Source organism: Zonotrichia albicollis, chromosome 7, assembly GCF_047830755.1.
Source record: "Zonotrichia albicollis isolate bZonAlb1 chromosome 7, bZonAlb1.hap1, whole genome shotgun sequence".
In the NCBI taxonomy this organism is placed as follows: Eukaryota; Metazoa; Chordata; class Aves; order Passeriformes; family Passerellidae; genus Zonotrichia; species Zonotrichia albicollis.
The window spans coordinates 47,776,258-47,801,905 of NC_133825.1; the positions used below are offsets into that span (position 1 = coordinate 47,776,258).

A 25,648-nucleotide genomic window follows, 5' to 3' on the forward strand; every position below is an offset into this window, starting at 1 on the left:
TATTCTGTGATTCCATGATCTATATCTATGTGTGTGTGTGTATATTAAAAGGTATATGTGGCTATAAATATAGATATAGATGTAATTTAAGAGGCAATCAGCATTTGTACTCCCTGACCAATCAGGAAGCGTACTGCTTCTTGTGGTTTAGAGAAGGAAGAATACAATCTACACGGAAAATAATAAATATTAAAAATCCCATGGGCACTATTTAGGAATTACTTGCTTACTAAAGCCATATGAGCTTAGCTTTGGTTGAACTCAGTGTACAGAGGGCAGGACACTGAAATTTTCAATCCTCTCCCATGCTGAGGTACCCCACGACCAAGTTTTCGCTTGTTTCATTATGGTCCCGGTCATCAAGGAAAGTCAGACAAGCCTGGAGAAAGGGAGGCTCGGGGGAACGTTCTGGCTCAGCTGTGAATGGCCTCAAGCTATGCCAAGGGAGATCTATATGGGAGATTCGGGAAAATTTATTCATGGAAAGGGTGGCCAAGAATTGGAAGGGGCTGCCAAGGGAGGTAGTGGAGTCCCATCCCTGGAGGTGCTTAAGGAACGACTGGCGTGACATTCCGTGCTTCGGTGTAATTGACAAAGCAGGGATCGCTCACAGATTAGCCATGTGTTTTTCCGACCTCAAAGCCTCCCTGACCCGGCTGAGAGCGCCACACCCGCCCCTCACGGCGCCGCCGCCGCCGCCTCCCGCCCCTCACGGCGCCGCCCTCCGAGCCCGCCCTTCCCGCGCCTTCTCGAAAAGTCTCGCGAGAGGCGGCGGTTCCCGGCCGGACGCCCCCGGGAAGCGGCTCCGCTCCCGCCGCCCCTTCCCGGTTCCATTCCCCTCCATTCCCGGACCATTCCCCGACCATGGAGGAGCCCTGCGGCGCGGGCGCCGCTGCCCCGCTGAGGGGAGACGCCGAGGAGCCCAAGCAGGTGAGCGGCGCTGAGTGGGGGCCGTGCTGGGTGAGGTAGAGGGGCTGAGGGGGGGTCGAGCGGTGCCTACAGACACATCCCCTAGTGGTGTTTTAATTGAGGCGGTGTTTTTGATCCTCTTTCCAGTTTGTCAGGGCCGGAGTGCTGTAGGGTACACGCTAATTATGATTAAGCGTTAATTGCGAGCGGTGTTGCTGTTGTTATGCTTAAGTGCATTGTATTTACGTAAGTGGTGTCCTGTGGAGCTGTTTTTCCCGCGACATGTGTTAGTTCAAAGCTCCTCTCACACGGGTGACAGCTGCGTGTTTGAAAAGAAATAGGCAAACACGGGACTTATTTAATTTATTATTATTTAATAATAATAAGGTAGAAGCCTGTTTGGCTTTAATGTTGGTGTTGGGGAACACTTGGTGTTAATAACCACCTACTTTCACAAACTTCAGTGGGAGGAGTCGTGTTCGTTTTAGCCTTTCTGGCTGATTGTGTGTTGTGTGGGCAGCTGACCTTAGTGGCACTTCATTCTTGTGTCTCAGGTGGGCAAGAAGGCCACTGTCACCTGCTTGGATCGGCCACAGTGTGGCCACAGACCAGCACAGGGGTTGTCCCCCTGTGTGTCCCATTGCTGAGTCCAGCCTCACATTCTGGGCTTGGTTCTGGGGCTTTATGTCAGGAAAGACATTGAGGGGCTGGAGTGTGTGCTGGGAAGGGAGCAGAGCTGGGGAAGGATCGGAGCCCCAGGAGGGGCTGAGGGAGCTGGGAAGGGGCTCAGCTGGAGAAAAGGGGGATCAGGGGGGCCCTTGTGTCTCTGCGCAGCTCCTGCCAGGAGGGGACAGCCGGGGGGATCGGGCTGTGCTCCAGGGAACAGGGACAGGAGCAGAGGGAACGGCCTCAGGGTGGACACCAGGAAGAATTCCTTCATGGAAATGGTTGTCAAGCATTGCAATAGACTGTGTGAGTCCCCATCCCTGGAGGTGGCCAAGGAAGGACTGGATGTGTTGTTCAGTGGTCCATCACAGATTGGACTTGAGAATCTTGGAAGTCTTTTCCAACCTAAATGATTCTGTGATAATTCCTAAAGTGAAGCTTATGCTTGACATGAATTGGAATTGGGATAACTGGGAAACTGTATGTGCTGGGGAAAAGTAAGTGAATATAGGACTGGATTTTGCTCAGTTAGCCTTAAAAATAGCTTATCACAGAACAAGCCTGATGGTTTTAATTGCCAGCTATTAAGTAGAAGGTTTAATTTCTCTCTGGAAAGCAGGGCTCAGTGCTGTTCCTTGGAGGCAATGAGGTGAAGAGCTGTGCTGTGGTGAAATACTCCTCAGCCCCTCCTCAGGCAGCCTTTGCCCGCCTGCAGGAGAAAACAGACCTGAAGCTGCCCCCTGCCAACTGGCTACGGGAAAGTGCCAAGCTGGGACCTGCAGGGACAACCATTCTGGGCAACAGCAAAAAGAGCAAACCCTTCTCAAGGTAAAGAACAGCAGCCCCTGTTTTATCCCAGGCCTTTAAGAGTAATTCTGATTGTGAATGTGGATCCTGTGTCATTTAAAGGAGAAAGTACAGGTTTTACCATAGCAACTTCATATTGCTTTGTCTCAACCCTTCTCCCTCTACTTTTTTATCTTGAGTTGTTGCCTCTATGGTCTGATCTTGTCTCATTAGTAAATGATTGCTGATGTTGATTATTTACATAGCACACAGAGATGGTTTGGTTTATTGGTTCACGTGCATGTTGACACCTTGCCTCAGACAGTCCCACTGACTTTTTGTTCCTCCCTGGTTGGCCCAGATCAAACTGGACTGGTTCAGCCAGCCCTTCTGCCTTTGATAACAGGTGAAATGGGACTTGTGCTTGGTTCCCCTTGGAAACCAATCTATGGCTCTGCTGGACCTTTAGAAACTGGACCTGACTAATACAAATGAAATTTCATGGTTATATCAGGATTTCATGTTTCTGTCACGCTGTGGGTGAAATGAGGGGCACACCCAAGCAGCAGTGTTGCCTTTCAGTGTGGATGTTTGCTGAATTGTTGAATGAGTTGAGTTCAGAGTGTTCATAAACAGGAGGCTCAAATCCTGTGCTGAACAAGCAAATTCACACCAAGTCAGTCAGTCAGGGAAATTTAACAGTTTGTTCAAGGTCTGTGTTTATATCCTCATTATCTCTTTTAGGAGCTGCATTTTCATGTTTATTTTAGATACTCTGATTGCCAAATACAGGCTGGCAGTTCAATCTCCTTCTCTAGTGTCAGTATTAAAAAGCTGATAACGAAAGTATAACTTGCACTTCATGTGTGTTTTGGATTTTAGTGCTATCTGGATTTGTTTTAAAGAATGATCTGTACATTGAAATATTCCAGCTTGTAATTTCCTTAACGAGGGTGGAGGAGGAGACAATGTGTCTGTTACAACATGTAGGGCAGTTCTGGAAAATGTGAATAAGGGGTAAAATTCAATTACAGCTACTAAAATTAAAGTCTTTAATATGCTTAATGCCTTGAAGAGAAACTCCTTGAAGAACTCTTGTTATTTTCAGTTTCATTTTCTCCATTTTTTCTTAATTTCCACAAAACTTTAAGTGCTACAGAATGTCCTGGAATTAGATCTAAGCACTTTCAAAGATATATTTGAAAAAGGTGGAGAATATGAAGATGAAATTACTTTGGTAATTTTAAGTCTGATTACACTAGGGGATGTTTAGCTGGGTAATTTTTTTCTTATTTTATGAAGCCATTCAAAGATTTAATAGCTATAAAAGCCAGGTCTGTAATGTCACACTGGAACTGTCTTAATTTTCATGATTTTTTTTTTTTAAATAGCTTTGGGATGGCCTATGACTTCATTGACTCAGTTGGAAATGATGTGGATGTTGTGTCTGATTCAGAGGTATGGACACATCCTAAAGTCTTACATTGCATAAACGTGTATTTTAAGATACTGTGATGGCTTCAGGCAGTTTTGTGTCCTTTGGGGAAAGGGAAAAATCCCTTAATGAATCACAGATCACTGAGTAATTTTGGTCACTGAATAAGAAATGTAGAGAGAAAAATCATATTTCCTCTGGAGTTCTGCAGATAATCTGCAGCTGAAGTGTGCAGTTTAGTGAATACACATCAGCCTTGCAAGGTAGTTGTCTTGTGTGTTTGAAATCAGTTATTTTGATGCAAACTGTTCCTCTCAAGATGGTTTTTTCCCTTATTCTTATCTAGAAGAGAGATCTCCCCTCCAGCTTCTCCTTTCATTTGATTTTTGTCAGTTTGTCAGCTCTTTTGGTGCTGCTAATATCTATAGAATTCAGATGAGGCTGCTCAGAAGAAGAAACATGCTCATGTTAATATTTGTCAGATTTGTATTCAGCTTTAGATCTCTGTCTGGATTGCTTTGGACACCTGGCAAAGAATTGGTATTGATGCTGTGAAAATAAAAAATAAAGGTTTACAATCCAAATCATGCCCTTGGATATTTTTGTCATTTTTGTGGGTACCTGGTCATGGTGATCCAATCACAGAATGTGTTTAAGCCATGTGTGTTGTTCTTATGGGTGATTTGGTCTCTCTGTCACTGTCATTGGTGTTCTCTGCCCTCAGCAAATGCATTTTTTGGTGGGATGGTTTACAGATCCCTGGCACTGTCAGGCTTTATTTGACCCTGTGGGTTGGGGTGGCATTGATTTTCTTCCCAGTGGTTGCTAAGGGGCTGCTTTGGGATTGTCCTGAGCACAGATTGATAACACAGAGATCTTTTTGTTATTGCTTACACAGATTGAGGCTTTTGCTGCTTCCCAGGTGGGAAGTGCATGGAGAGCTGGGAAGGGACACAGCCAGGACAGGGGACCCTGACTGACCAGAGGGGAGGGAAGGAAGGAAAGGAAAGGAAGGAAAGGGAAGGAAAGGGAAGGAAAGGAAAGGAAGGGAAGGAAAGGAAAGGAAAGGAAGGAAAGGGAAGGAAAGGAAGGAAAGGAAAGGGAAGGAAAGGAAAGGAAGGAAAGAAAGGAAGGAAAGGAAAGGAAGGGAAAGGAAGGGAAAGAAAGGAAGGAAAGGAAGGGAAAGAAAGGAAGGAAAGGAAAGAAAGGAAGGGAAGGAAAGGAAGGAAAGGAAAGGAAGGAAGGAAAGGAAGGGAAGGAAAGGAAGGAAAGGAAAGGAAGGAAGGAAAGGAAGGAAAGGAAAGGAAGGAAGGAAAGGAAAGAAAGGAAAGGAAGGCAAGGAAAGGAAAGGAAGGCAAGGAAAGGAAAGGAAGGCAAGGAAAGGAAAGGAAGGCAAGGAAAGGAAAGGAAGGCAAGGAAAGGAAAGGAAGGCAAGGAAAGGAAAGGAAGGCAAGGAAAGGAAGGCAAGGAAAGGAAAGGAAGGCAAGGAAAGGAAGGCAAGGAAAGGAAAGGAAGGCAAGGAAAGGAAGGCAAGGCAAGGAAAGGAAGGCAAGGCAAGGAAAGGAAGGCAAGGCAAGGAAAGGAAGGCAAGGCAAGGAAAGGAAGGCAAGGCAAGGAAGGCAAGGAAAGGAAGGAAGGGAAGGGGAAGGAAGGAAGGAGTGGAGTTTAGGCTTGGATTTCCCCAAGTCACTGTATAATTATATTAAATACTCTCTCTTTTCACTTTCCTTCTGCAAGAACATCAAAAAACTCCTGAAGATCCCTTACAGCAAGTCCCACGTGAGCATGGCAGTGCACAGGATTGGGAGGACACTGCTGCTGGATGAGCTGGATATCCAGGAACTCTTCATGAGATCATCTCAGGTGAACCACTTGCTTCTTGATAACTGTGCAATGTGGGCAAAATGCATTATTTCAGGAACAGAATAGCAAGAAAAAGTCTGGAAATCCCTAAAAACCATATGTGGGTGCCAAGGGTGTTCTGTTCTGCAGCAGTTTACCCACAAGCTACACTGATGTCCTGTGTTCAGGCATTGTAGGGTTAATATTCTGTGTCTCACTCCTGTGTAATTACTTCAGTATTGTTATACCATTGGATTGATTTTATAAGGAACATGTATTTTTTACTATGTAGCCTCATATATCTGATTTTCTAATTAGGTCAGATTATCAATAAGAACATAACTTTCCTAAAAGCTGTATTTTCAATAAATGACCAATTCAGGATTTCAACTCTGATGTTATTTGCTCAGTTTCTTCCTGTGGAGGAATATTTGTAAGTTTATAAGGAAGTTGGTTTACTTTGCAGGTGCTTCTTGACATTATTTTCATATTTCTTCTGTTGCCCAGACAGGGGACTGGACATGGCTAAAGGAGTTTTATCAAAGGCTGATTGATCAGAAATGGCAAAGAAAAAAGAAGAGTAAAGAGCATTGGTACCAGAAGGCAATACTTTCTAAGTTTTTATATTACAGGTAACCTTTTGTCTTTTTGTGTGCATGAAACTTGAATTCTGCACCACTTCTCCTTGGTTTTTGGTCTTGGAGTGAATGTTAAAATTCCATTATAGTCTGATTAATTTACTGCTTTTTCCTTAAGCAGAGGGAATTGAGGGGTGAGGTCAGGAAATAACATGAAATGTTTTCATGGAATTCAAAGTATTTTACTTTAAAATTAAAACACTAAAGAATAAAATAAACAGCATGACTTAATTAAGTGCATATCAGCCAAGTCATTTGTTGGCAAGGGTGCACCAAACATAACAACTCTAAAAATGGCTCTGTTTGCATCTTGTCAGCTGAACTTGTCAATGTTTCCTTGTCAGCATCAATGGAGATGGAGCTGCTCAGCCTGTTCCTTCCACTTCCAAGCAGCACCAGGAGGGTCCTGTTGCAGGTGAGAGTGATGAAGCAGGAAGGGCCTCCTGGCCAGCTCCCTTTGAAATGCCTTCCTCACTCTCTGAAGACCCAGGTGCCTCCAACCAGGTTGGTGTGAAGGATGTTTTACATGGCACCACAGAGGGGGAAAGGTTCTCAGCTGTGCTGCTGCAGCTCCCTTTGCTGAGAGAGCTGAGCTGGGGCATGAGGAGAGCTTGGAGAACTTCCAGATTTGCCAGTGATTCAGAGCTCCAAAATTCAGATATTTGTTCTGTCACTGCAGTGCTAAATTGCTGTTTATCCCAGCATCTTTGAGAAACAAATCCTTTGGCTAAGAGTATTCATCCCTGCCTTTACCTAAGAGTAGGAAAATGCTCATAATCAGAAGATGTGTTTGGAAACTTAAAGTTCTGGCCTTTCTTTTTAAATCTGCCATTAAAATCCATTTTCTGGTGGCCCTGAATTCTTTAGGGGAAGAGGAAAATGAAAATTTCTGAAAATGGAAAATACTTAAGCAGTACTTAAAAATACTTGCCATGAGATTACACAAGTGAAGGGGGAGATGTTTACAGCAATTATGCAACAAGCTATGATTAGTATCAGGCCCTAATTCAGGGTTTCTATTCTGGCTAAACTTATTTATGAAAACTGTTCATTCCTGTGGTTTTTGTGAGTAATTTAAACCAGAATTGATGAAATTTTGGAGAGGTTGAAAGGTCTGCTGTCTTCAGTCTGCATTAATATAATAATGATGCTACAGTTGTGCTTGCACAATGTTACCAAGTGAGCTGCCCAATTTAGGGGGTTTCTAACCCACATTGGCCATAAAATTGTAACTGCATGTGTTGTGTGGAGAAATGCTTCAGTGCTTGAAAGCTTTTAGGAAAAGGACTCCTCCTCTCTTCCACCCTCTTGAGGAACCACTGCCCCATTCAGCAGACTGGTTATCATAAAGAAGCTGTTGTGCATTTGCACAGTGCCATTTTCTTCAGTTCATAAATAAACCAGCAGGATAGAGGTTTTGCTTCTGGACACTGATAATGTGGTGTTGACCCTGGGTTAACAAGGAGCTCTCGTAAATACTTCTGGTTTCTTCCCAGAGCCTCTGAAAATGTTACAAAACACAACATTTTGGCACTAACTGTAGAAAAGAAGCATTCTAGTCACTGCCTAGAGGCTTTTTGCAGTTTTATGCAGATTTATTTAAAGATGTTGGAGATAAAGGTTTTTCCCTTACACACTTTTGTTGTTCATATCTAAATGGCTGACTTGACCTCAGCAGCAGAATCACTGGTTATCCTTGTGCTCTCCACAGGGAAATGTTCCTCTTGAGCCCTCATATCTAGTGGGGCACGTGGCCTCAGCCCCCAGAGAGCAAAACCTGTCTCCTCTGTTCAGTGACGGGGAGAGCAGTCAGGTATGCTGTGTGTGAGAGCTGCACCCCCAGGCTGAGCTGGAGCCAAGGCCAAACCTCAGTCCCTGTAGCTGCAGCTTGTGTGGCATCTGCAGTTTTCAGTTCCTGTGAACGTGCTGGGTTTGTCACCTGCTGGCTTTTATTTGCTGCTTTGGCTTCTTGCTGGCTCATAATTCCACAGAATGTCATGGAGAGAATGAGTTTTATGCCACTGATTTACTGGCCAATTCTGTTTTCTCCTAATGAAGGGACTGAAAAATGACTTTGTTCGTAATATCCTGTGGACCTTTGAGGATATCCACATGTTGGTGGGATCAAATATGCCAATATTTGGAGGTGGGAGATACCCTGCTGTGAGCCTGCGTCTCAGGTGAGCTTAGAAAATCACAGGTATCATTTCTACCAGCCTTGACTGACTTGTTACTCTGCTTCCTAGTTAGCTATCTGCATTTTTTGCTCTTTTTTAAAAAGAGAGCAGTAAAGTTTATCTTCCTGGGAGTCTGAATTTCAGTAGCTGCTTGTTGGGCATAAGCACTTCAAATGTTACTGAGCAGTGAGACAGAACCATTCCAGTCCCAATTTAATGTCAATCCCTTCATTGCCCCTCATCCTGTTCCTCCCTCTACATGGGCAAAGAATGAGCAAAAACTTGAAGCTGGTTTGGTGTATTTGTCATTTTTTTTAAGACATATTAAGGAGTTGACAGTACCTTGCTCTGCAAGGAGCTTTGGAAGGCCTGAGAGTAGGTTTGTGCTATAATTAATTGCAGCTAAAAGTGCTATTCCTTTAGAACTTCTGAAGTACTTACTATCTTGGTAATGGTGTGACATCTGCAGCCTGTTAAATGTGGGCAAAAACTCCAAACTGCTGATGGAATCTGAGCATGTTCCATTGGAGAGATCAGCACATCTGTTTGGTTATAACTCATGATTAACACAACAATTCACAAATCATTGTTTTAGTCTTCATCCACTCTCAGGTGACTTAAAACTAAATTCAATTTTAAACATCCCTAATATTTCCTGAATATGTTCCTAATTTCCTAATGTTTTCTGAAGGGTAAACAAAGGTTTAAGTAACACTAGAATTATTTTATTTTAGGGATAACAACAAGCCAATAAATGTGCTGACAGGGATTGACTATTGGTTGGACAACTTAATATGCAATGTACCAGAGCTTGTGATGTGCTTTCATGTCAATGGAATTGTTCAGGTAAGTCTGCTATCTCTGCATTTTGCCTTAAAATAATAATTCATTCTTCATCTTCTAAAATTGCCTCAGTTATCAGAGATCCTTCACACTGTTCTGAGCAGAGATGACAAAAATCCTGTGGTGCAGAGGGAGAAGCATCTTAGACAGCTTGCAGCAGTCATCTAAAAATAGTGGATTCTTTCTTCCCCTCCCTTTCGTGCATGCAAGATTCCTTCTTCCCCTGGTGCTTGAGTGAAGGCAAAAATAAAAAATGCAACTGCAGAAATCAGTTTCTTACATCTTGAAATCTGCAGTGCTCCCTTGCCAAGACAGATGCAAGCTTTTGGATGTTTCTGCTGTTTTACTGTGGACCAGCTGTGTTTGTTCTACCTGGTAGCCTGGAGTTTTTCCTAGGCTGACTAGGTTTTAGATGTTGTACCTTCTCTCCCTTATTTTTCCTCACCTTTTGTTCTCCATTTGCCATGTTTGTGGCAGAAGTGGATCCTTCTTAAAGCTTTGTTTGAGTGGTGTCATCAAGATGTGCTTGCTTAAAGTAAATAATAGAAATTAACTCAGTTTATCATAATAGCAGCCTTTGTTTTAGCTGCTGATGGAGACACTGATATATTAATTTTGGTGTCACAAAACCCTCCTCAGCTTGAGTCTTAATTTCTGTTCTTTGCAGAAATATGAAATGATCAAGACTGAAGATATTCCCAATTTGGAAAACTCCAATTTTTCTACCAAAGTGATAAAAGATATTGCTCAAAATATCTTATCTTTTCTGAAATCAAATTGCACCAAAGAAGGCCACACCTATTGGCTGTTTAAAGGTAAGAAGGTTTAGATCAGTTTGAAAAGCTTGATGTTAATGTGATTAATTAATGATTGATTAATGAAAGATTTTCCTTTTCAGCAAGTGGCAGTGACATAGTGAAGCTCTATGACCTCACCACGCTCTGTGAAGAGACTGAAGACAAATACCAAAACCCTTTCACAATGCCAGTGGCAATTCTGCTGTACAAGTGAGTTTTTGTCATTTTTATTGCAGTATTTCATTCTTGGGGCAGTTCTAGTCAGAACACAGATCAAAAATCATCATCAAGTGACAATCACACACAACCTCACTAAATCTCAGTCCCACTAGATCAAAACAGACTTTTTCCTTTTTTCTCCATTTCTCCAAGTAAACTTCTTTGCTGATAAAGTCTTGTAGACTCATCACACAGTTTGGAAGATCAACAGCTGTAGAATATTGTTTAAAATTTCTTTTTTTTCTGGCACAAAGAAATTATCCAGGATTTCACTATTTTGTTCAACTTTCTCTTTAGAGTTGCTTGCAATATGATGTTGAAGAAAAACCAGAACAAGAAGCACTATGGCACAATCAGAACATTGCTCCTGAATTGTCTGAAGTTGTTGGACAATGGCAGACATCCTCAAGTGAGAGTTCAAAGTTTTCTTGCACTTTTGTGTAAATATGCTGTAATCATAATAAACCTTGTAATAAGTAGTGTGTTACTTCTTCCTCTCAAAGGAGAGAATTTAAATGTATAAACAAACTTAAAAATTGATTTTATTTTTAAAGAATCCCCATGCTAGTTTTTAAAATTAGTATTTTTTGCTGCTCCTCATTACAGCACAAGTCTTCTGTCCTGCTCTAAAAAGGAACTTGTCATTACATTCAGTCTGTTCTTGCTGCCAGAGAGCCCTTTGGGAGCAGATCCTGGAGAAAAAGTGTAAAATGTGAATATATGAGCATTTTTACTCTGAGAGTGGCTGAAAACTGGGTCAGGCCAACCAGAGAAGTTGCAGTCTCCATCTTTTCAGATACCCAAAGCCCAGCTGGACACAGTTCTGAGCAACCTGCCTTGATAAGTGGGCTGGGCTGGAGAGTCTCTAAATGATTTAAACTGTTTGGAACTGAAAATGAATCCCAAAAATGTGAAAAATCTGAGTCATGTTTAGAATGGAGAGGAGACATGGGACTCATGAAACTAATAAGAATGTGGAAATGTGGATTCCTTGTAGAGTTGTGAAAGATTTTCAAAATCCCAATGGGATCTCTTCAGTTTATTTTTTTTGCTTGCATAAACCCTTGTGTTGTCTCCTGTGATCTGCAAGCTGTCAGAACAGGCAGTACTTGTTCTCTGGTTTTTATTCTCTTCTCAACTTGATCAGCTTGGATCCTTTTCCCTTCCAGGGAATTTGCTCAGGTTATCAAACACCTCAGCATGTCCTCTGTCTTCCTTATTCTAAGATTATTTATATTCTTGCCTCTCAAAAGAAAAATTGAACTTGAGAATGAATAATTTTTTTTCTCTTCTTTGCAAAGATTATTGCTTCAGCAAACTACATGTTATCAGAGCTTTTTCAGCTGGATGAACCTAAAAAAGAAGACAGTGCAGACTTCCCTATAAATGGCAATTCTGATGAAAGTTACAGTGAGGAAGAGGAGGAGATGCCAGACAGTGATGAAAACGGTTCCTACAGCAACAGTTCTGATCCCCCAGATGACAATAAAGCAGTGGCAATCATCAAATCTGTTGGGGAGCTGTCAGTACCAGAAAAGTACAAGTCTGTGCATCGAATACGTGTGAGTGGCACTGGGGGTGTGTAAGGGATTTCCTGGGTACTTCAGTTCATGGCTATGAAATTCAGTTCCCTGGTAGTTTTGCCTTCAGGTGAACTGAAGTGGGCAAAGAAAAACAGTTCATGAGCTGCTCATAAAATCTGAGGTGTTGGAATTTTATGGTAAAAGCTTCATGTAGTTTTTTTTTTCCTTACCATATTGCACTTTGTCTTGCTGTTACCTCTCATTTGCATCTTTTGGCCAGTGATTTTCTATTTCCTGTGTTGACCATTTCTTCTGTTCCCCCCCTGAAGCCCAGCTGTGCTTTCCCTGTCTGCCATGGCACCGAGGAGCGCTGCAGGCTGGTGCTCAACCACGTGCTGGAGGTGAGTGCAGTGCCAGCTTCCTGAGGGGGCTTCACCTCCCAGCCCTCCTTCATCTGCTCTTTGCTCAATATTGCTCTCAAGGTGAAGGAAAGGATTTCTCCCTTTTGCAGGGCTTGAAGTCTGTTGACAGCAGTGTTAAAAAGGAAGGTGACCTTCCTGCAGCTGACCCCAGCACTCCAATCCCGTTGAAATATGAGGATGAATCCACCAGTGGTGGTCCTGAGTCTCTGGAAAAACAGATGGCCTTGTTTCTAGACAAAAGTAAGTTGGTATTGTTGTGCAAATAGGACCTTTCCAGTGCCAACACAAACTGCTGCTACTTTATTTGGATTGTCAAAACAGTGTGTGCTTAAATCACTAATTACAGCATTGCCTAAGGAAAAGTGCACTGAAAATTGGAGAACAGTCTGTTCCTTTTTAAATATGAACAGAGGAGCTCATTTGAGTTATTTTGCATAGCAAAGAATCTTTTATTAGTCAACACATGATTTTACTGGACTCCATTTAGATGTGGCTTTCAGGTGACTTCCATAAAGGTTTGGTATTTTGAGGTTTGGTAAGTTTTGTGGGTTGATTTAAAAATAGCCTGAATTTCTTTATGTGTGTGTGGCCTGGATGTTTTCTGGAAGAATTTCTCCCTTCTGGCAGGTTTTGTTCCTACATCAGGTGCTTGACTTGCATATAAAACGTTAACTAGGATTTTGGTTTTTTCCCTGTACCTCTACAGTTGTGAAAAGAAGCAGCAAATAAAAGATGTTTTGTTTGCTGAAATGCTCAAACTCCTGAAGTTTCAGACTACAGTCTCTCTAATTTTTTTGTTCTGGAGCAACATAAAAAGTTCCAGGAAAGACTTTTGTTTGAAAGTAGTGGAGTTCTCTGCAGAGCAAGGAGCCCTGTAAGCATAGCCCAGAAAAAAAATTTATCTTGCCTACTTTGGCAGTTCTTTATTCTTTCCTTTCTCCTCCTTTCTGCCTTTGAAAAATCTCTGAACAAGAAGCCAGTTCAATTTTGAGTTATTCACACTCACAGATTGCTGGATCTGTGTTGAGTCCATCCCTGAAGCAGCAGCAGAGCTGCTTGCTCTCTTCTGTTTCCCAGTCCCTGGGTTTGTTTTCTGTGATGTGAATTATGTCTTTTCTCTGCCACATGTGCATATTTACATACATATGGAAAGGATAAGTGCTCTAAATCCTGGAATTTCTAATTTCAAAAGAACTACCTATGAACAGGGTATGTGCAGTGTGGGCTGGGGTGTTACAGTTTTGCATGGTTTTGTCCTAGTGGAACATGTACTGCTTAAGGATTTATTGTATTTACTTACTATGTATTTATATAATGTGGTAAGGTAGTGTGTTTGCAAGTCAGGCCTTGTAAGTCCACCTTAAGCAAGAGACACAATTTCTGTGTGTGAATACTGCCAGGGCAAAATTCTGTCCCTTGGTGGGGACAGGCCTTAAATCAGGAACAGTGACCTGTCCTTGCTGCCTCCATAACCACTGCAGCATCAAAGAAAAGCTTCATAGCCTTATGCAGAGGATATCCTGAAATAAGTGTGAGAAAGTGCTTGGTTTTCCTTGTGGGAAGGACCAGGTGATCCAGGTTCTTGTGTGCTGGAGGCTAAACCCACACATGGAAGCTCTCTCACTGAGGCTGTCCATACAGAGACTGAGCTTTATCTTAAGGATGTGGTGGAAAACATGACAAATTCTGCCTGTGACTTTCTTGTGTTTTTTTCTATTGCTCCCTGAGGGAGAAGCATTGGCCTGTGCTCCTGTGCTCCACCAGCTGTCTGAGGTCAGAGAGGCACTGTCCCTGTCCCACTGCATTCCCAGGAGCAGTGCATGGCCAAGTGCCCCGGGTTGGGCTGTTCTGCAGATGCCACAGGAGTGCAGGGCTGTGATCAGGCAGTGCCCACCCTGCCTGTGCTGCTGTGCCTCGGGCATGTGTTAGTGGGGACAGTCACTGATGGGGTTCTGCTCCTCTCACAGTGGGCTCCTTCCAGAAGGGGAAGCACTGCAGTCAGTCAGGAATGATTCCTGGATCATGGCAGTACAAAATGAAACTCCAGCTCATCCTGAAATCATCAAGAGCTTACTATGTGCTGTCTGATGCTGCAATGGTCCTGCAGAAGTACGGGCGGGCGCTGCGCTACATCAAGCTGGCCTTGCAGTGCCATGGTGAGTTCCTGAGTGCCCTGTCAGCAGTGCCATGGTGAGTTCCTGAGTGCTCTGCCACCTGTGCCATGGTGAGTTCCTGGGTGCCCTGTCAGCAGTGCCATGGTGAGTTCCTGAGTGCCCTGTCAGCAGTGCCATGGTGAGTTCCTGAGTGCCCTGTCAGCAGTGCCATGGTGAGTTCCTTGGGTGCTCTGTCACCTGTGCCATGGTGAGTTCCTTGGGTGCTCTGTCACCTGTGCCATGGTGAGTTCCTGAGTGCTCTGCCACCTGTGCCATGGTGAGTTCCTTGGGTGCTCTGTCACCTGTGCCATGGTGAGTTCCTTGGGTGCTCTGCCACCTGTGCCATGGTGAGTTCCTTTCCTTGAGTGCTCTGCCAGCAGTGCCATGGTGAGTTCCTTCAGTGCTCTGCCACCTGTGCCATGGTGAGTTCCTTTCCTTGAGTGCCCTGCCAGCAGTGCCATGGTGAGTTCCTTGGGTGCCCTGTCACCTGTGCCATGGTGAGTTCCTTGGGTGCTCTGCCACCTGTGCCATGGTGAGTTCCTTGGGTGCTCTGTCACCTGTGCCATGGTGAGTTCCTTGGGTGCTCTGCCACCTGTGCTATGGTGAGTTCCTTGGGTGCCCTGTCAGCAGTGCCATGGTGAGTTCCTTGGGTGCCCTGTCAGCAGTGCCATGGTGAGTTCCTGAGTGCTCTGCCACCTGTGCCATGGTGAGTTCCTGAGTGCCCTGTCAGCAGTGCCATGGTGAGTTCCTTGGGTGCCCTGTCAGCAGTGCCATGGTGAGTTCCTGAGTGCTCTGCCACCTGTGCCATGGTGAGTTCCTGAGTGCTCTGCCACCTGTGCCATGGTGAGTTCCTGAGTGCTCTGCCACCTGTGCCATGGTGAGTTCCTGAGTGCCCTGTCAGCAGTGCCATGGTGAGTTCCTTGGGTGCTCTGTCACCTGTGCCATGGTGAGTTCCTTGGGTGCTCTGTCACCTGTGCCATGGTGAGTTCCTTGGGTGCTCTGTCACCTGTGCCATGGTGAGTTCCTTGGGTGCCCTGTCAGCAGTGCCATGGTGAGTTCCTGAGTGCTCTGCCACCTGTGCCATGGTGAGTTCCTTGAGTGCTTTGTCAGCAGTGCCATGGTGAGTTCCTTGGGTGCTCTGCCACCTGTGCCATGGTGAGTTCCTTGAGTGCTCTGCCACCTGTGCCATGGTGAGTTCCTTGAGTGCTCTGTACCTGTGCCATGGTGAGTTCCTGAGTGCCCTGTCAGCAGTGCCATGGTGAGTTCCTTTCCTTGAGTGCCCTGTCAGCAGTGCCATGGTGAGTTCCTTGAGTGCCCTGCCACCTGTGCCATGGTGAGTTCCTTGGGTGCTCTGTCAGCAGTGCCATGGTGAGTTCCTTGGGTGCTCTGCCACCTGTGCCATGGTGAGTTCCTTGAGTGCTCTGTCACCTGGGCCATGGTGAGTTCCTTTCCTTGAGTGCCCTGTCAGCAGTGCCATGGTGAGTTCCTTTCCTTGAGTGCTCTGCCACCTGTGCCATGGTGAGTTCCTTGGGTGCTCTGCCACCTGTGCCATGGTGAGTTCCTTGGGTGCTCTGCCACCTGTGCCATGGTGAGTTCCTGAGTGCTCTGCCACCTGTGCCATGGTGAGTTCCTTTCCTTGAGTGCTCTGTCAGCAGTGCCATGGTGAGTTCCTTGGGTGCTCTGTCAGCAGTGCCATGGTGAGTTCCTGAGTGCCCTGTCAGCAGTGCCATGGTGAGTTCCTGGGTGCTCTGTCAGCAGTGCCATGGTGAGTTCCTTTCCTTGAGTGCCCTGGCAGCAGTGCCATGGTGAGTTCCTTTCCTTGGGTGCTCTGCCACCTGTGCCACTGCCTGGAGAGACCTGCCACCACACCAGACACTGCTGGGCATGGTTTTCCCTGTGGTGAGCAGTGACAGGTGTGACAGGCTCGTGTTTAACTGGACTCAGTGTCCAGCTCAGTATTGAGGGCAGAAGTCTGAGGTGAGGATAACTTCTGTCACTGATCAATAGAAAGATGATCCCATTTGGACAGGTTGGGACCTTGAGGGCACACTGGAGCTCCAGGGCAGTTGAATTTGGGAGAGTCTGTCTGGTGCCAAGGCCAGGACAGTGTTCTGTGCTCCACAGATGCTGCTGCAAGCTGCTGTTTATTCCCTGGTGGTTCCCATGGTATTTAAATACATCTTTGAGAAATACTAAACCTCTTCAGCAGCTGAATTGGATGCTAAAGTAGAATAGAATACATCTTGAAGTATTACTGAGGAATAGGAAAAAGGTAAAATCAGGCTGTTTAGAGTAATACTGCCATAATGAGAGTAACTGACTGGGAAATAGCTTAGTGCTAAAGTGCTGCTATTTCCCTCCATAAGGGAAGGCTCCTGTCTTAGGGCAGGGGGAGGTTTATAAAGCAAACTCACTTGATCTTAGCACAAAGCATCAATAGACCTCTCAATAACTCCCAGGACTTGGCAGCTTTCAGCCTTTTATAGTATTTTATAAACTCTGCCTTTTGAAAATTAGCTTTTCAGGCTTTTTGCAGATTTCCCTTGAGTCAATCTGCAAAAAGTCAGTTTTCCCTTGGTCAAATCTGAGGTTATCATTTGTAATTACCAGAGTGACTGCTCATCTTGCACAGCATTGGGGCTCTTTCTAAACCATCAGCTGTGCAGAGCAACTGTGACTTTAAAATAGGTTATTTCTTCTGAGGATAACACATTGTCACACTTATTCTCTGTCTGCAGACAGGTAACATAAAACCCAATTATCTTGTCAGTCTGTGTCAAGCCTTTTGATGTGTAATTCTTCTCTTTCCTCCTCCCTGATCCATGTTGGTTTTTTCCCCACCAGATACCTACTGCTGTCTGTGTGGCAGCATGCTGCCCGAGGTGCTGGGCTTCCTGTGCCAGTGCTTAACCCTTTGTGGGGACATCCAGTTAATGCTGGCTCAGAATGCAAACAACAGAGCAGCCTACCTTGAAGAATATAATTACCAGACTAAAGAAGATCAGGAGATATTACACAGCCTTCACAGAGAATCCAGGTGCCAAGGTATGATCCTGCCACAGGAGAAGTGCCAGACTTTGGGTATGTGACAGACATCAATAATTCCACTGGGTTTCCTCTAAGCCATGCACCAGGAGAGCCTGTGGGTTATTGCACTTCACTTCTGCCTCCTTCAGAGAAGGCTCATCCTGCCTCTCACACAGAAGGGGCTTGTATGACATGGCCTGAAGCTGTGAAACAACTAAAGGCTGTATCTGCTTCAGTGATAAACAAAATCTACCTGACATGAGTCTTGTACTTTCTCTGGGCAATTTCCCCTAGACTTAAATTGGAGAAATACTGTTTGACTCAAAGGCTTTGCATTTTGTTTTCCAGTGTTTGCCTGGGCTACAGATTTATCCACAGACTTGGAATACCAGCTTTCTGTCAGCTGTAAATGCTATGAAGCAGCTTATGAAATCCTCCTCTTCAGTAACTTAAAAAGCCAAAACCCAGAGCAGCACATCCAGGTGCTGAAGAGGATGGGCAATATCAGGAATGAGATTGGAGTGTTCTACATGAACCAGGCAGCTGCAGTGCAGACTGAGAGAGTGGGCAAGTATCCTTTTTCCATTCCTGACCATTTCATGGAGCTACAGCAGTGACCAAGTTCACTAATTGTATGAAAAAACCTATTTCTGTTTATAAAGAGGACGTTTAAATGACTTTGTAGTTTTTTAATGTCCACTGTGATTATTTATTTACAGTAGATGACTGTGGCTTGTAAACTGTAGTTAATTGAGCCTAAACTGAATAATGGAACATGTAGAAATTCCTTTAAATGTGTAGAATGATCTCAAAAAGCCATCAGGGAAAACTTCAAACTGAGGAATTTGAGTCTCTAAACCTTGTGCTTCACCCTAGTGAGTAAAAACGTCTCAACAACAGAGCAGCAGCTCTGGAAGAAAAGTTTCTCCTGCTTTGAGGAAGGGATTCAGAATTTTGAGTCCATTGATGATGCCACCAATGCTGCCCTTCTGCTGTGCAACACGGGGAGGCTGATGAGGATCTGTGCCCAGGCCCACTGTGCAGCTGAAGGGGACTTCAAAAGGGAGTTTTCCCCAGAAGAGGCCCTTTATTACAATAAGGTAACCCCAGACCCCAAAATTCCTCCTACTGCCAGGTATTTGTGAATACTTTGGTAAATATATTTAAATTTGGGTGGAATAATCTGGGATGGCTGTCCTGCCTCCATACTACCCTGCTCCTTGCTGTGGGGGCTTTGGTGGTGTTGCTGAGGTTTGATTGCTGTGACATTCACATGCTGATATTGAACACACACACAAGGGAGAAGAATTGCACGGTCAGAACTGAAGGGATTATCAAATGGGAAATACAGAAAAAGGCTCAGGGAGATATTTTGAGTAAAGGGAAGCTGATTCACAGTTGTTAGAAATGCAGGCAGTAACTGTGTGTGTGATTTTGTCATTTGTAGGCTATTGATTACTACCTGAAGGCCCTGAGGTCTCTGGGGAAGAGGGATGTGCATCCAGCTGTTTGGGATTCTGTCAACTGGGAGCTGTCCACAACCTATTTCACCATGGCAACTCTGCAGCAGGATTATGCTCCCTTGTCCAGGAAGGCTCAGGAGCAGGTAACAGAGGGCTTTCATTGTGTCTGAAAAATGCATTGTTGCCATCCTGGAAAACTGAACAGGGAGCAAAGTTGGTACTGAATTGCAGAATCATGCAGTGGTTTGGGTTGGAAAAGACCTTAAAAGCCATCTTGTTACTGGCATAGTGGCTGCTCCAAGCCCCATCCAGCCTGGCCTTGGGCACTGCCAGGGATCCAGGGGCAGCCACAGCTGCTCTGGGCACCTGTGCCAGGGCCTGCCACCCTCACAGGGAACAATTCCCAAAATCCCATCTAAGTCTCCTTTTCCTCCTCCCTTTTCCTCCTCCCTTTTCCTCCTCCCTTTTCCTCTCCCTCTTAAGGTTGATTCCCCTTTGTCTCACATGAGATGCTCTTGTGACAAGCCCCTCTTCAGGGATTTTCTCCCTTCCATTTGTGTTTATTTGTGCTGTAGATAGAGAAGGAAGTCAGTGAGGCCATGATGAAGTCCTTGAAGTACTGTGACATTGACACAGTGTCTGAGCGGCAGCCCCTGTGCCAGTACCGAGCTGCCACCATCCACCACAGGCTGGCTTCCATGTACCACAGCTGCCTCAGGAACCAGGTATTGCTCCAGGCTCTTTCATTTTCTACATTCCATCCTTAACATGCTCACTATGTGTGGAGCTGATATTCATCCTTCTGCCTGTAGCTGGGATATATTTATTTCAATTACTTAACCAAAGATAGCAGTGCTGTTTCCCAGCGCTGTCCCAGTGAGGCCTTGCAGTGGCTGCTCGTGGCCGTGCAGGGGATTCACTGTGCCCTGCTGTGCTGCAGGTTGGAGATGAGCACCTGAGGAAGCAGCACCGGGTCCTGGCTGATCTGCACTACAGCAAAGCCGTGCGGCTCTTCCAGCTCCTCAAGGACGCCCCCTGTGAGCTGCTGCGGGTGCAGCTGGAGAGAGTGGCCTTTGCAGAGTTCCAGATGGCCAGTGAGTGCAGCCCTGCCTTTACAGCTTCCCAAACCACCCCTGCCCACTTAGTTGCATTTTTAGTTAACTGTTGTAATCTTTGCTGCAGTGTTGTTCTTGCCTCTCTGCTGGGGCTCTTCTCCATTCTCTGCAGCACAGTCCTTCCTGTCTTCTCAGGGGCTCCTCCTGGGCTCTTGACCCACCCCTATTTATTTCAGTTATCTTCACGAGCTACAGCTGCTGCCCAGCTAAGGACCCTGCAGCTGCAGCTCGTTTGGAGCAACTCGGACCTACACAGATCCCACAATACAACATATATTCAGGCCCCCACATTTCCCCCCTTTTCTTTTAACAATTATACAATTACAATATGCATACAGTCCCAGCTCTCAGCTGTCCTAGATACATACATAGAATATATACATATCCCTATACAGTCCCAGCTCTCAGGCTGCCACAGCTCTCGGCTGTCCGGGGGATTCCATACCTTCTTTCAATGTTTGGTTGCAGTGTTCTTCCTCACACGGGGCACCAGTTGTTGTAATCTTCACTGCAGTGTTGTTCTTGCCTCTCTGCTGGGGCTCTTCTCCTTTCTCTGCAGCACAGTCCTTTCTTTCTTCTCAGGGGCTCCTCCTGGGCTCTCGACCCACCCCTATTTATTTCAGTTACCTTCACGAGCTACAGCTGCTGCCCAGCTAAGGACCCTGCAGCTGCAGCTCGTTTGGAGCAACTCGGACCCACACAGATCCCACAATACAACATGTATTCAGGCCCCCACAGTTAATTATATTTATATGAGAGCAGGAGCAAGCTGCTGCTCAGAATAGAATTTTCCTCAAGAGAGGAGACAAGGCACTTTTACCTTGCTGCTTTTCAGCTGACTAGGGCAGTGAGGGCTTTCTTCCTGACTCTTCAAGTCTTTGGATGGAAATAAAATACAGTCTGTAACATCAGCCTTTTGTACTCATTTTTTTAGGTCAGAACAGCAGTGCTGGGAAATTAAAGACTCTGTCTGGGGCCCTTGATATAATGACCAAAACCAAGGGTGCATTTCAGCTCATCAGGAAGGAGCTTGTGGCAGAAACTGAACAGGTAAAGGAGCTTCAGGTGCTGTGATATCTGCTCCCTTCTGGCTCGTGCCTTCATAAATGAGGGGGCATTTGGCAGTTAAATATTCCTTGGTTACTTTTCCACACAGCCAGTGGCCTAAAGAGTGTGGGCAGTTAGATGTATTGCAGTTCTCCCTTAACCTGGAAGTGGATTAAAGAAATTCCTTTAGAAATGATCCAGAGATGGATTAAAACATATTTCTGTGCAGATGTGGAATGCCTGGCTGTGGGAATGGACTTCTTTTGTGCAACTCTCCTATCCCTTAAAAGTCTTCTCTAAGAACTTCAGAATTTATCTATAATAGAAAAGTTCTCTGTCTGTGGTATATTTAATATTTAAATATTAAAACGTGCAGGGCTGTCTGTAGCCAGTGTGAGTTATGTTCCTGATGCCTCAGACAAGAATTCCTTCAGGATGTGCTGATGTGTGTGTCCCTTGCTGGCAGTCTGAGTAACACATGTAAAAGTCAGCTCACCTGCAGGAGGGGTTTTTAAATCACTCCCTGTATTTAAGAGGTGGAATTCAGTGAAATTGTTTTGGGTTGTTTGTCTCCTGTAGATCAGCAAGGATAGAAGTCCTGCTGAGAGCGTGTCAGTGAGTGATTCCTCTGCAGGCCTCAACAAAGAGGAAGTCCTGAAACTGCTCGGGATTTTTGAGTCCAGGATGTCTTTCCTTCTCCTCCAGTCCATTAAATTGTTAACTTCAAGCAAAAAGAAGCTTGGGTAAGTTGGAACTTGGTGTTCTTTATCCTGAGTGTGGTGAGATTGGTGTGTGCCTGAGCAGAGTTCCTGGGGGAGCAGCTGCTGGGTGCTGCTGCTCTGTTGCTGCATCTTGCTGATCAAATGTCAGTGGGGTTTGGCAAGCAGAACAGCTGAGCAGAAATTCAGGCACATCAGTGATGCTGCAAGGAGAGGGATGGATATGGGGGTCAAAGAATTCACTGATTCCTAATGGAGTCTCTGTCCTGCTGCTGGCATTCAGGACAAACTGAATTCTTTTTGTGCTGACTTTGAAGAGATGTTGAGCTTTGGTGTGGCAGCAAATTCCTTCCCCCACTCCTTCCATTGCTTTGATCTGAATGTGTGTGGTGTTCCTTTTGGGACCCAGAAAATTCCTTTTACTCCCCCTGCAGCAAGTGTGTGACTGCAGGAGCTGCTGCTAATGTTACACAAAGTGAAGTTCTGAAAATGTGGCATTAGTTTGAGAGGATTCTTTTAGGCTTGGAAGTTGGGTTAATAGTTTTGGGGATTGAAGCCCTGCTGATGGAAGAGCTGTTTTGCTAAAAGTAAACTGTGAAATGAGTTCATTGTGCCCAGGAAGTTGTCTGCTGGTAGTGGGAGACTGATAAATAAAACACAAGAGAAGAGAACACAGCCTGGGTGTGTTTTAGCTGTTTTTTAGGCAGTGTTAGGAGCTTTCACCTCCTAAAAAAGAGCTTCCACAAGGTGGCAATCTGAATATGTGAAACACAGAGGATGTTTACAGGATAATTTATATGTTACCAAGCAGATGTCACAGCTAACTGAGTAAATGGGTTAGTTCTGTTGTCTCATAACATGAGCAACTCCTCATTTTTGTTTTGGAGGATTTTTGCCCCCACATTTATCTGGGCATCATTGTGAGGTTTTGCCCTGAAGTTTCCACACAGGGAACCTGGGACTCTTAAAAAATCTCCTCAGCTCCTTGAAACTTTGAGTGCAAGCTTGAAACCTTTGATTTAACCTTTCTTGTGCCTTCTGTAGCTCCTGTGTGCATTTCCTCCTTTCTGCTCTGCAGAGGGGAAGTTCTGCCCTCTGCTTTGATAATGGGGTGAAAAGGGGGGAAATTGAGCTCAAATGCCAGTTCAGAGTCTCAGGTGCACTTTGGCAAAAAGCAGGAGAATGTGTAGGAAATGCAGTGTTGGATTGCCAGACCTGCAGCCTGGCACTCAGAATGGGTGAAATCAGTTGTACCCTCCCAAAGTGGAATCATGAGCAGAACAGAACTTGGCTGTGCAAATTGGAGGGGAAAAGTAATTGAAAGTAATTCTTTGTTCTGGGAATACTTGTAATTTATCCCAGAAATACTTTGCATTTCAGTGGCTTTTTATTGACTACCTGTTCTGTTTAATAAATGAACCTGATTCCTGCCAAGTGTGTGATGAATTTAATTTGCTTCAACCTTTCTCAGTCGTTCCTGAAGCACTTGCAATTAACCTGACTGCTGCTTGTACATTTTATATTTTATTGTATTTATGTTTTATGTTCCTGCCTGCAGTATAAACAATGCCCTGACTGCAGTGCAGGGAATGGTGGGGGCTGAGGGTGTCCCAGTTATCCTGCTGGGATACTCAGTATCCAGTGTCCCAGCATCCATTGGTCTCAGGGACTCTCACTGCTCACAGGGACCCTGACATGTGTTAGAAAGTCTCTTTTCCCATCCTGGACCTTGAAGGAGTCAGAGCTCTTCATTTCTCAGTCTCAAGGTTGTTTATTGATCCTTATCTATAAAATTCTTTCTCCTGCCCAGCCAAGGTTCGTTCAGCAGGACAGTCCAGGCACTCTGCCTGCCCTGGGCTGTGTTATCTTTTTGTACTAAAAACTACCTGTACAATATTTACCATTACTTCCCAATACCTATCACCTGTGTTAGACAGTGAGCTTCTACTCAAACCAATCCAAAAGTGCCACCATCACAGCAGAAGATGGAGGCCAAGAAGAAGAAGGAGAAAGGCTGGACATGCCCAGATCTCTCCATCTTGTCCCCTGAACCCCCATTCTAAAAACCCCAAAAATCTATTTTTCACCCTGTGATAAACTCACTATCATTCTTCTTAAACTGTCGTGGCTTGTAATTCTTCATCTAAGGTTGGTAATTTTTTCCATGGGTCACAGTCAAACCCACAGGGGCATCCTGGGCTCTGTGCCAAGGTCTCTGAGCCCCCTGGTAGGGGTTTGGGCAATCCAGGACAGCCAGAGGGGTGTCCTGAATTCTGACAGGTTGGGATACTCACATTTAATATTATTATTAACGTTACTTAATAATGCTGTTGATAATGTGTGTGGTGAGATTGGTGTGTGACTGAGCAGAGTTCCTGGGGGAGCAGCTGCTGGGTGTTGCTGGTCTCTTGATGCATCTTGCTGATAAAGGCAGAGCTGTGGTCTAAGCTGGGCTCTGTGCTCTCTTTGCAGGGGCAGCAGTGAGGAGGAAGCAGCTCTGAGGACCAACAAGCAGGTTTATTCCCTGCTGCTCCGGGCCACTGCCAACAAGGGGCTGTCGCCGCTGGAGCGCTGCGAGCTCCTGCTGGGCCTGCTGGAGCAGCTGGAGGGCGGCCCTGGCCTGCACTGAGGGCAGAGCTGCACTGAGGGCAGAGCTGCACTGAGGGCAGAGCTGCACTGAGGGCAGCCCTGGCCTGCACTGAGGGCAGGGCTACACTGAGGGCAGAGCTGCACTGAGGGCGGCCCTGGCCTGCACTGAGGGCAGAGCTGCACTGAGGGCGGCCCTGGCCTGCACTGAGGGCGGCCCTGGCCTGCACTGAGGGCGGCCCTGGCCTGCACTGAGGGCGGCCCTGAGCTGCACTGAGGGCGGCCCTGAGCTGCACTGAGGGCAGAGCTGCACTGAGGGCGGCCCTGGCCTGCACTGAGGGCAGAGCTGCACTGAGGGCGGCCCTGGCCTGCACTGAGGGCGGCCCCGGCCCGCCCTGAGGGCAGAGCCGCACTGAGGGCCCTCACTGAGGGCAGAGCCGCACTGAGGGCGGCCCCGGCCTACACTGAGGGCAGAGCCGCCCTGAGGGCAAAGCCGCACTGAGGGCGGCCCCGGCCCACAGTGAGGGCAGCCCTGCAGAGCTGCACTGAGGGCAGCCCCGGCCCAGAGTGAGGGCAGCCCTGCAGAGCTGCAGCACCAGTGCCTTGCTGGGAGCACTGGGGTGTTCCCATGGGGGTTGTGCTCACTGAGGGTGAGCTCTCTCACCTTTGTTCCCTTGGAAAGCACAGGGATTCCTTCTGTCCCCGCAGAGCTCTCCTCGTTCTGCTGGCGGTGTTTCTTTGTTTGAAATGCCACCTTGGAGTTGTGGAGATAAAATGGAACTTTTGCACCATGGGGAAATTGCTGGTTTTTCTCTTGCAGTGAAATCTGTGTTTTGCATAAAGATGTAACCTCACAGCTGCTCTGGTTTGGTATTTATTGAAATGTTTTGTAAGCACTGCTAAAGGCAGCCCAAGCTGTACCAGGAGATTTCTGGATGCACTTCTTAATCCCAGGGAGGATCCTGCACAAAAACCTGTGCCTTTCTAGCTCTGATGTGACTCTTGCAATTTATCAGCCATCTCTGGGATTTTGTTTTGGAAAGTGAATGGTTTCAGCTATGTTGGAATTGATCAAGAGTAGTATTATCTTTTTCAGACTTGAAACTGTGAATAAATGAGAGGATATTTTTGAATAAAAATTAATTTATTAAATATAAACACATCAGTCTGCCTTGTTTTTCTTGGTTGTGACCCTCTTCAGAGCAGCAATTAAAACAGAATTAAAGCTATTTGAAAGACCAATTTTTAATATTTTTGAAAAAAATCCAAATTCCAGTCAAA

At 45.6% G+C, this 25,648-nt stretch overlaps 1 protein-coding gene across 2 annotated transcripts; it reads left to right on the plus strand.

Annotated features, from left to right (window-relative positions):
- Positions 1 to 709: 709 nt before the first annotated feature.
- Positions 710 to 25,525, plus strand: EDRF1 (erythroid differentiation regulatory factor 1). Of its 2 annotated transcripts, XM_074545382.1 has the most exons (25): positions 745 to 930; positions 2,195 to 2,403; positions 3,753 to 3,819; positions 5,534 to 5,659; positions 6,146 to 6,270; positions 6,621 to 6,780; positions 7,988 to 8,089; positions 8,335 to 8,456; positions 9,188 to 9,299; positions 9,964 to 10,111; positions 10,195 to 10,303; positions 10,610 to 10,721; positions 11,614 to 11,874; positions 12,165 to 12,236; positions 12,347 to 12,497; positions 14,225 to 14,413; positions 17,255 to 17,455; positions 17,786 to 18,008; positions 18,318 to 18,537; positions 18,885 to 19,043; positions 19,476 to 19,625; positions 19,841 to 19,994; positions 20,950 to 21,065; positions 21,642 to 21,805; positions 24,254 to 25,525. In XM_074545382.1, exons 1-25 carry the CDS (start codon positions 865 to 867, stop codon positions 24,408 to 24,410), a joined length of 3,675 nt encoding a protein of 1,224 aa, XP_074401483.1. In that variant the 5' UTR covers positions 745 to 864; the 3' UTR covers positions 24,411 to 25,525. The 2 variants fall into 2 exon arrangements, with proteins under 2 accessions (XP_074401484.1, XP_074401483.1); XM_074545383.1 differs by lacking the exon at positions 7,988 to 8,089 and having other exon boundaries at positions 710 to 930.
- The last annotated feature ends 123 nt before the right edge of the window (positions 25,526 to 25,648 follow it).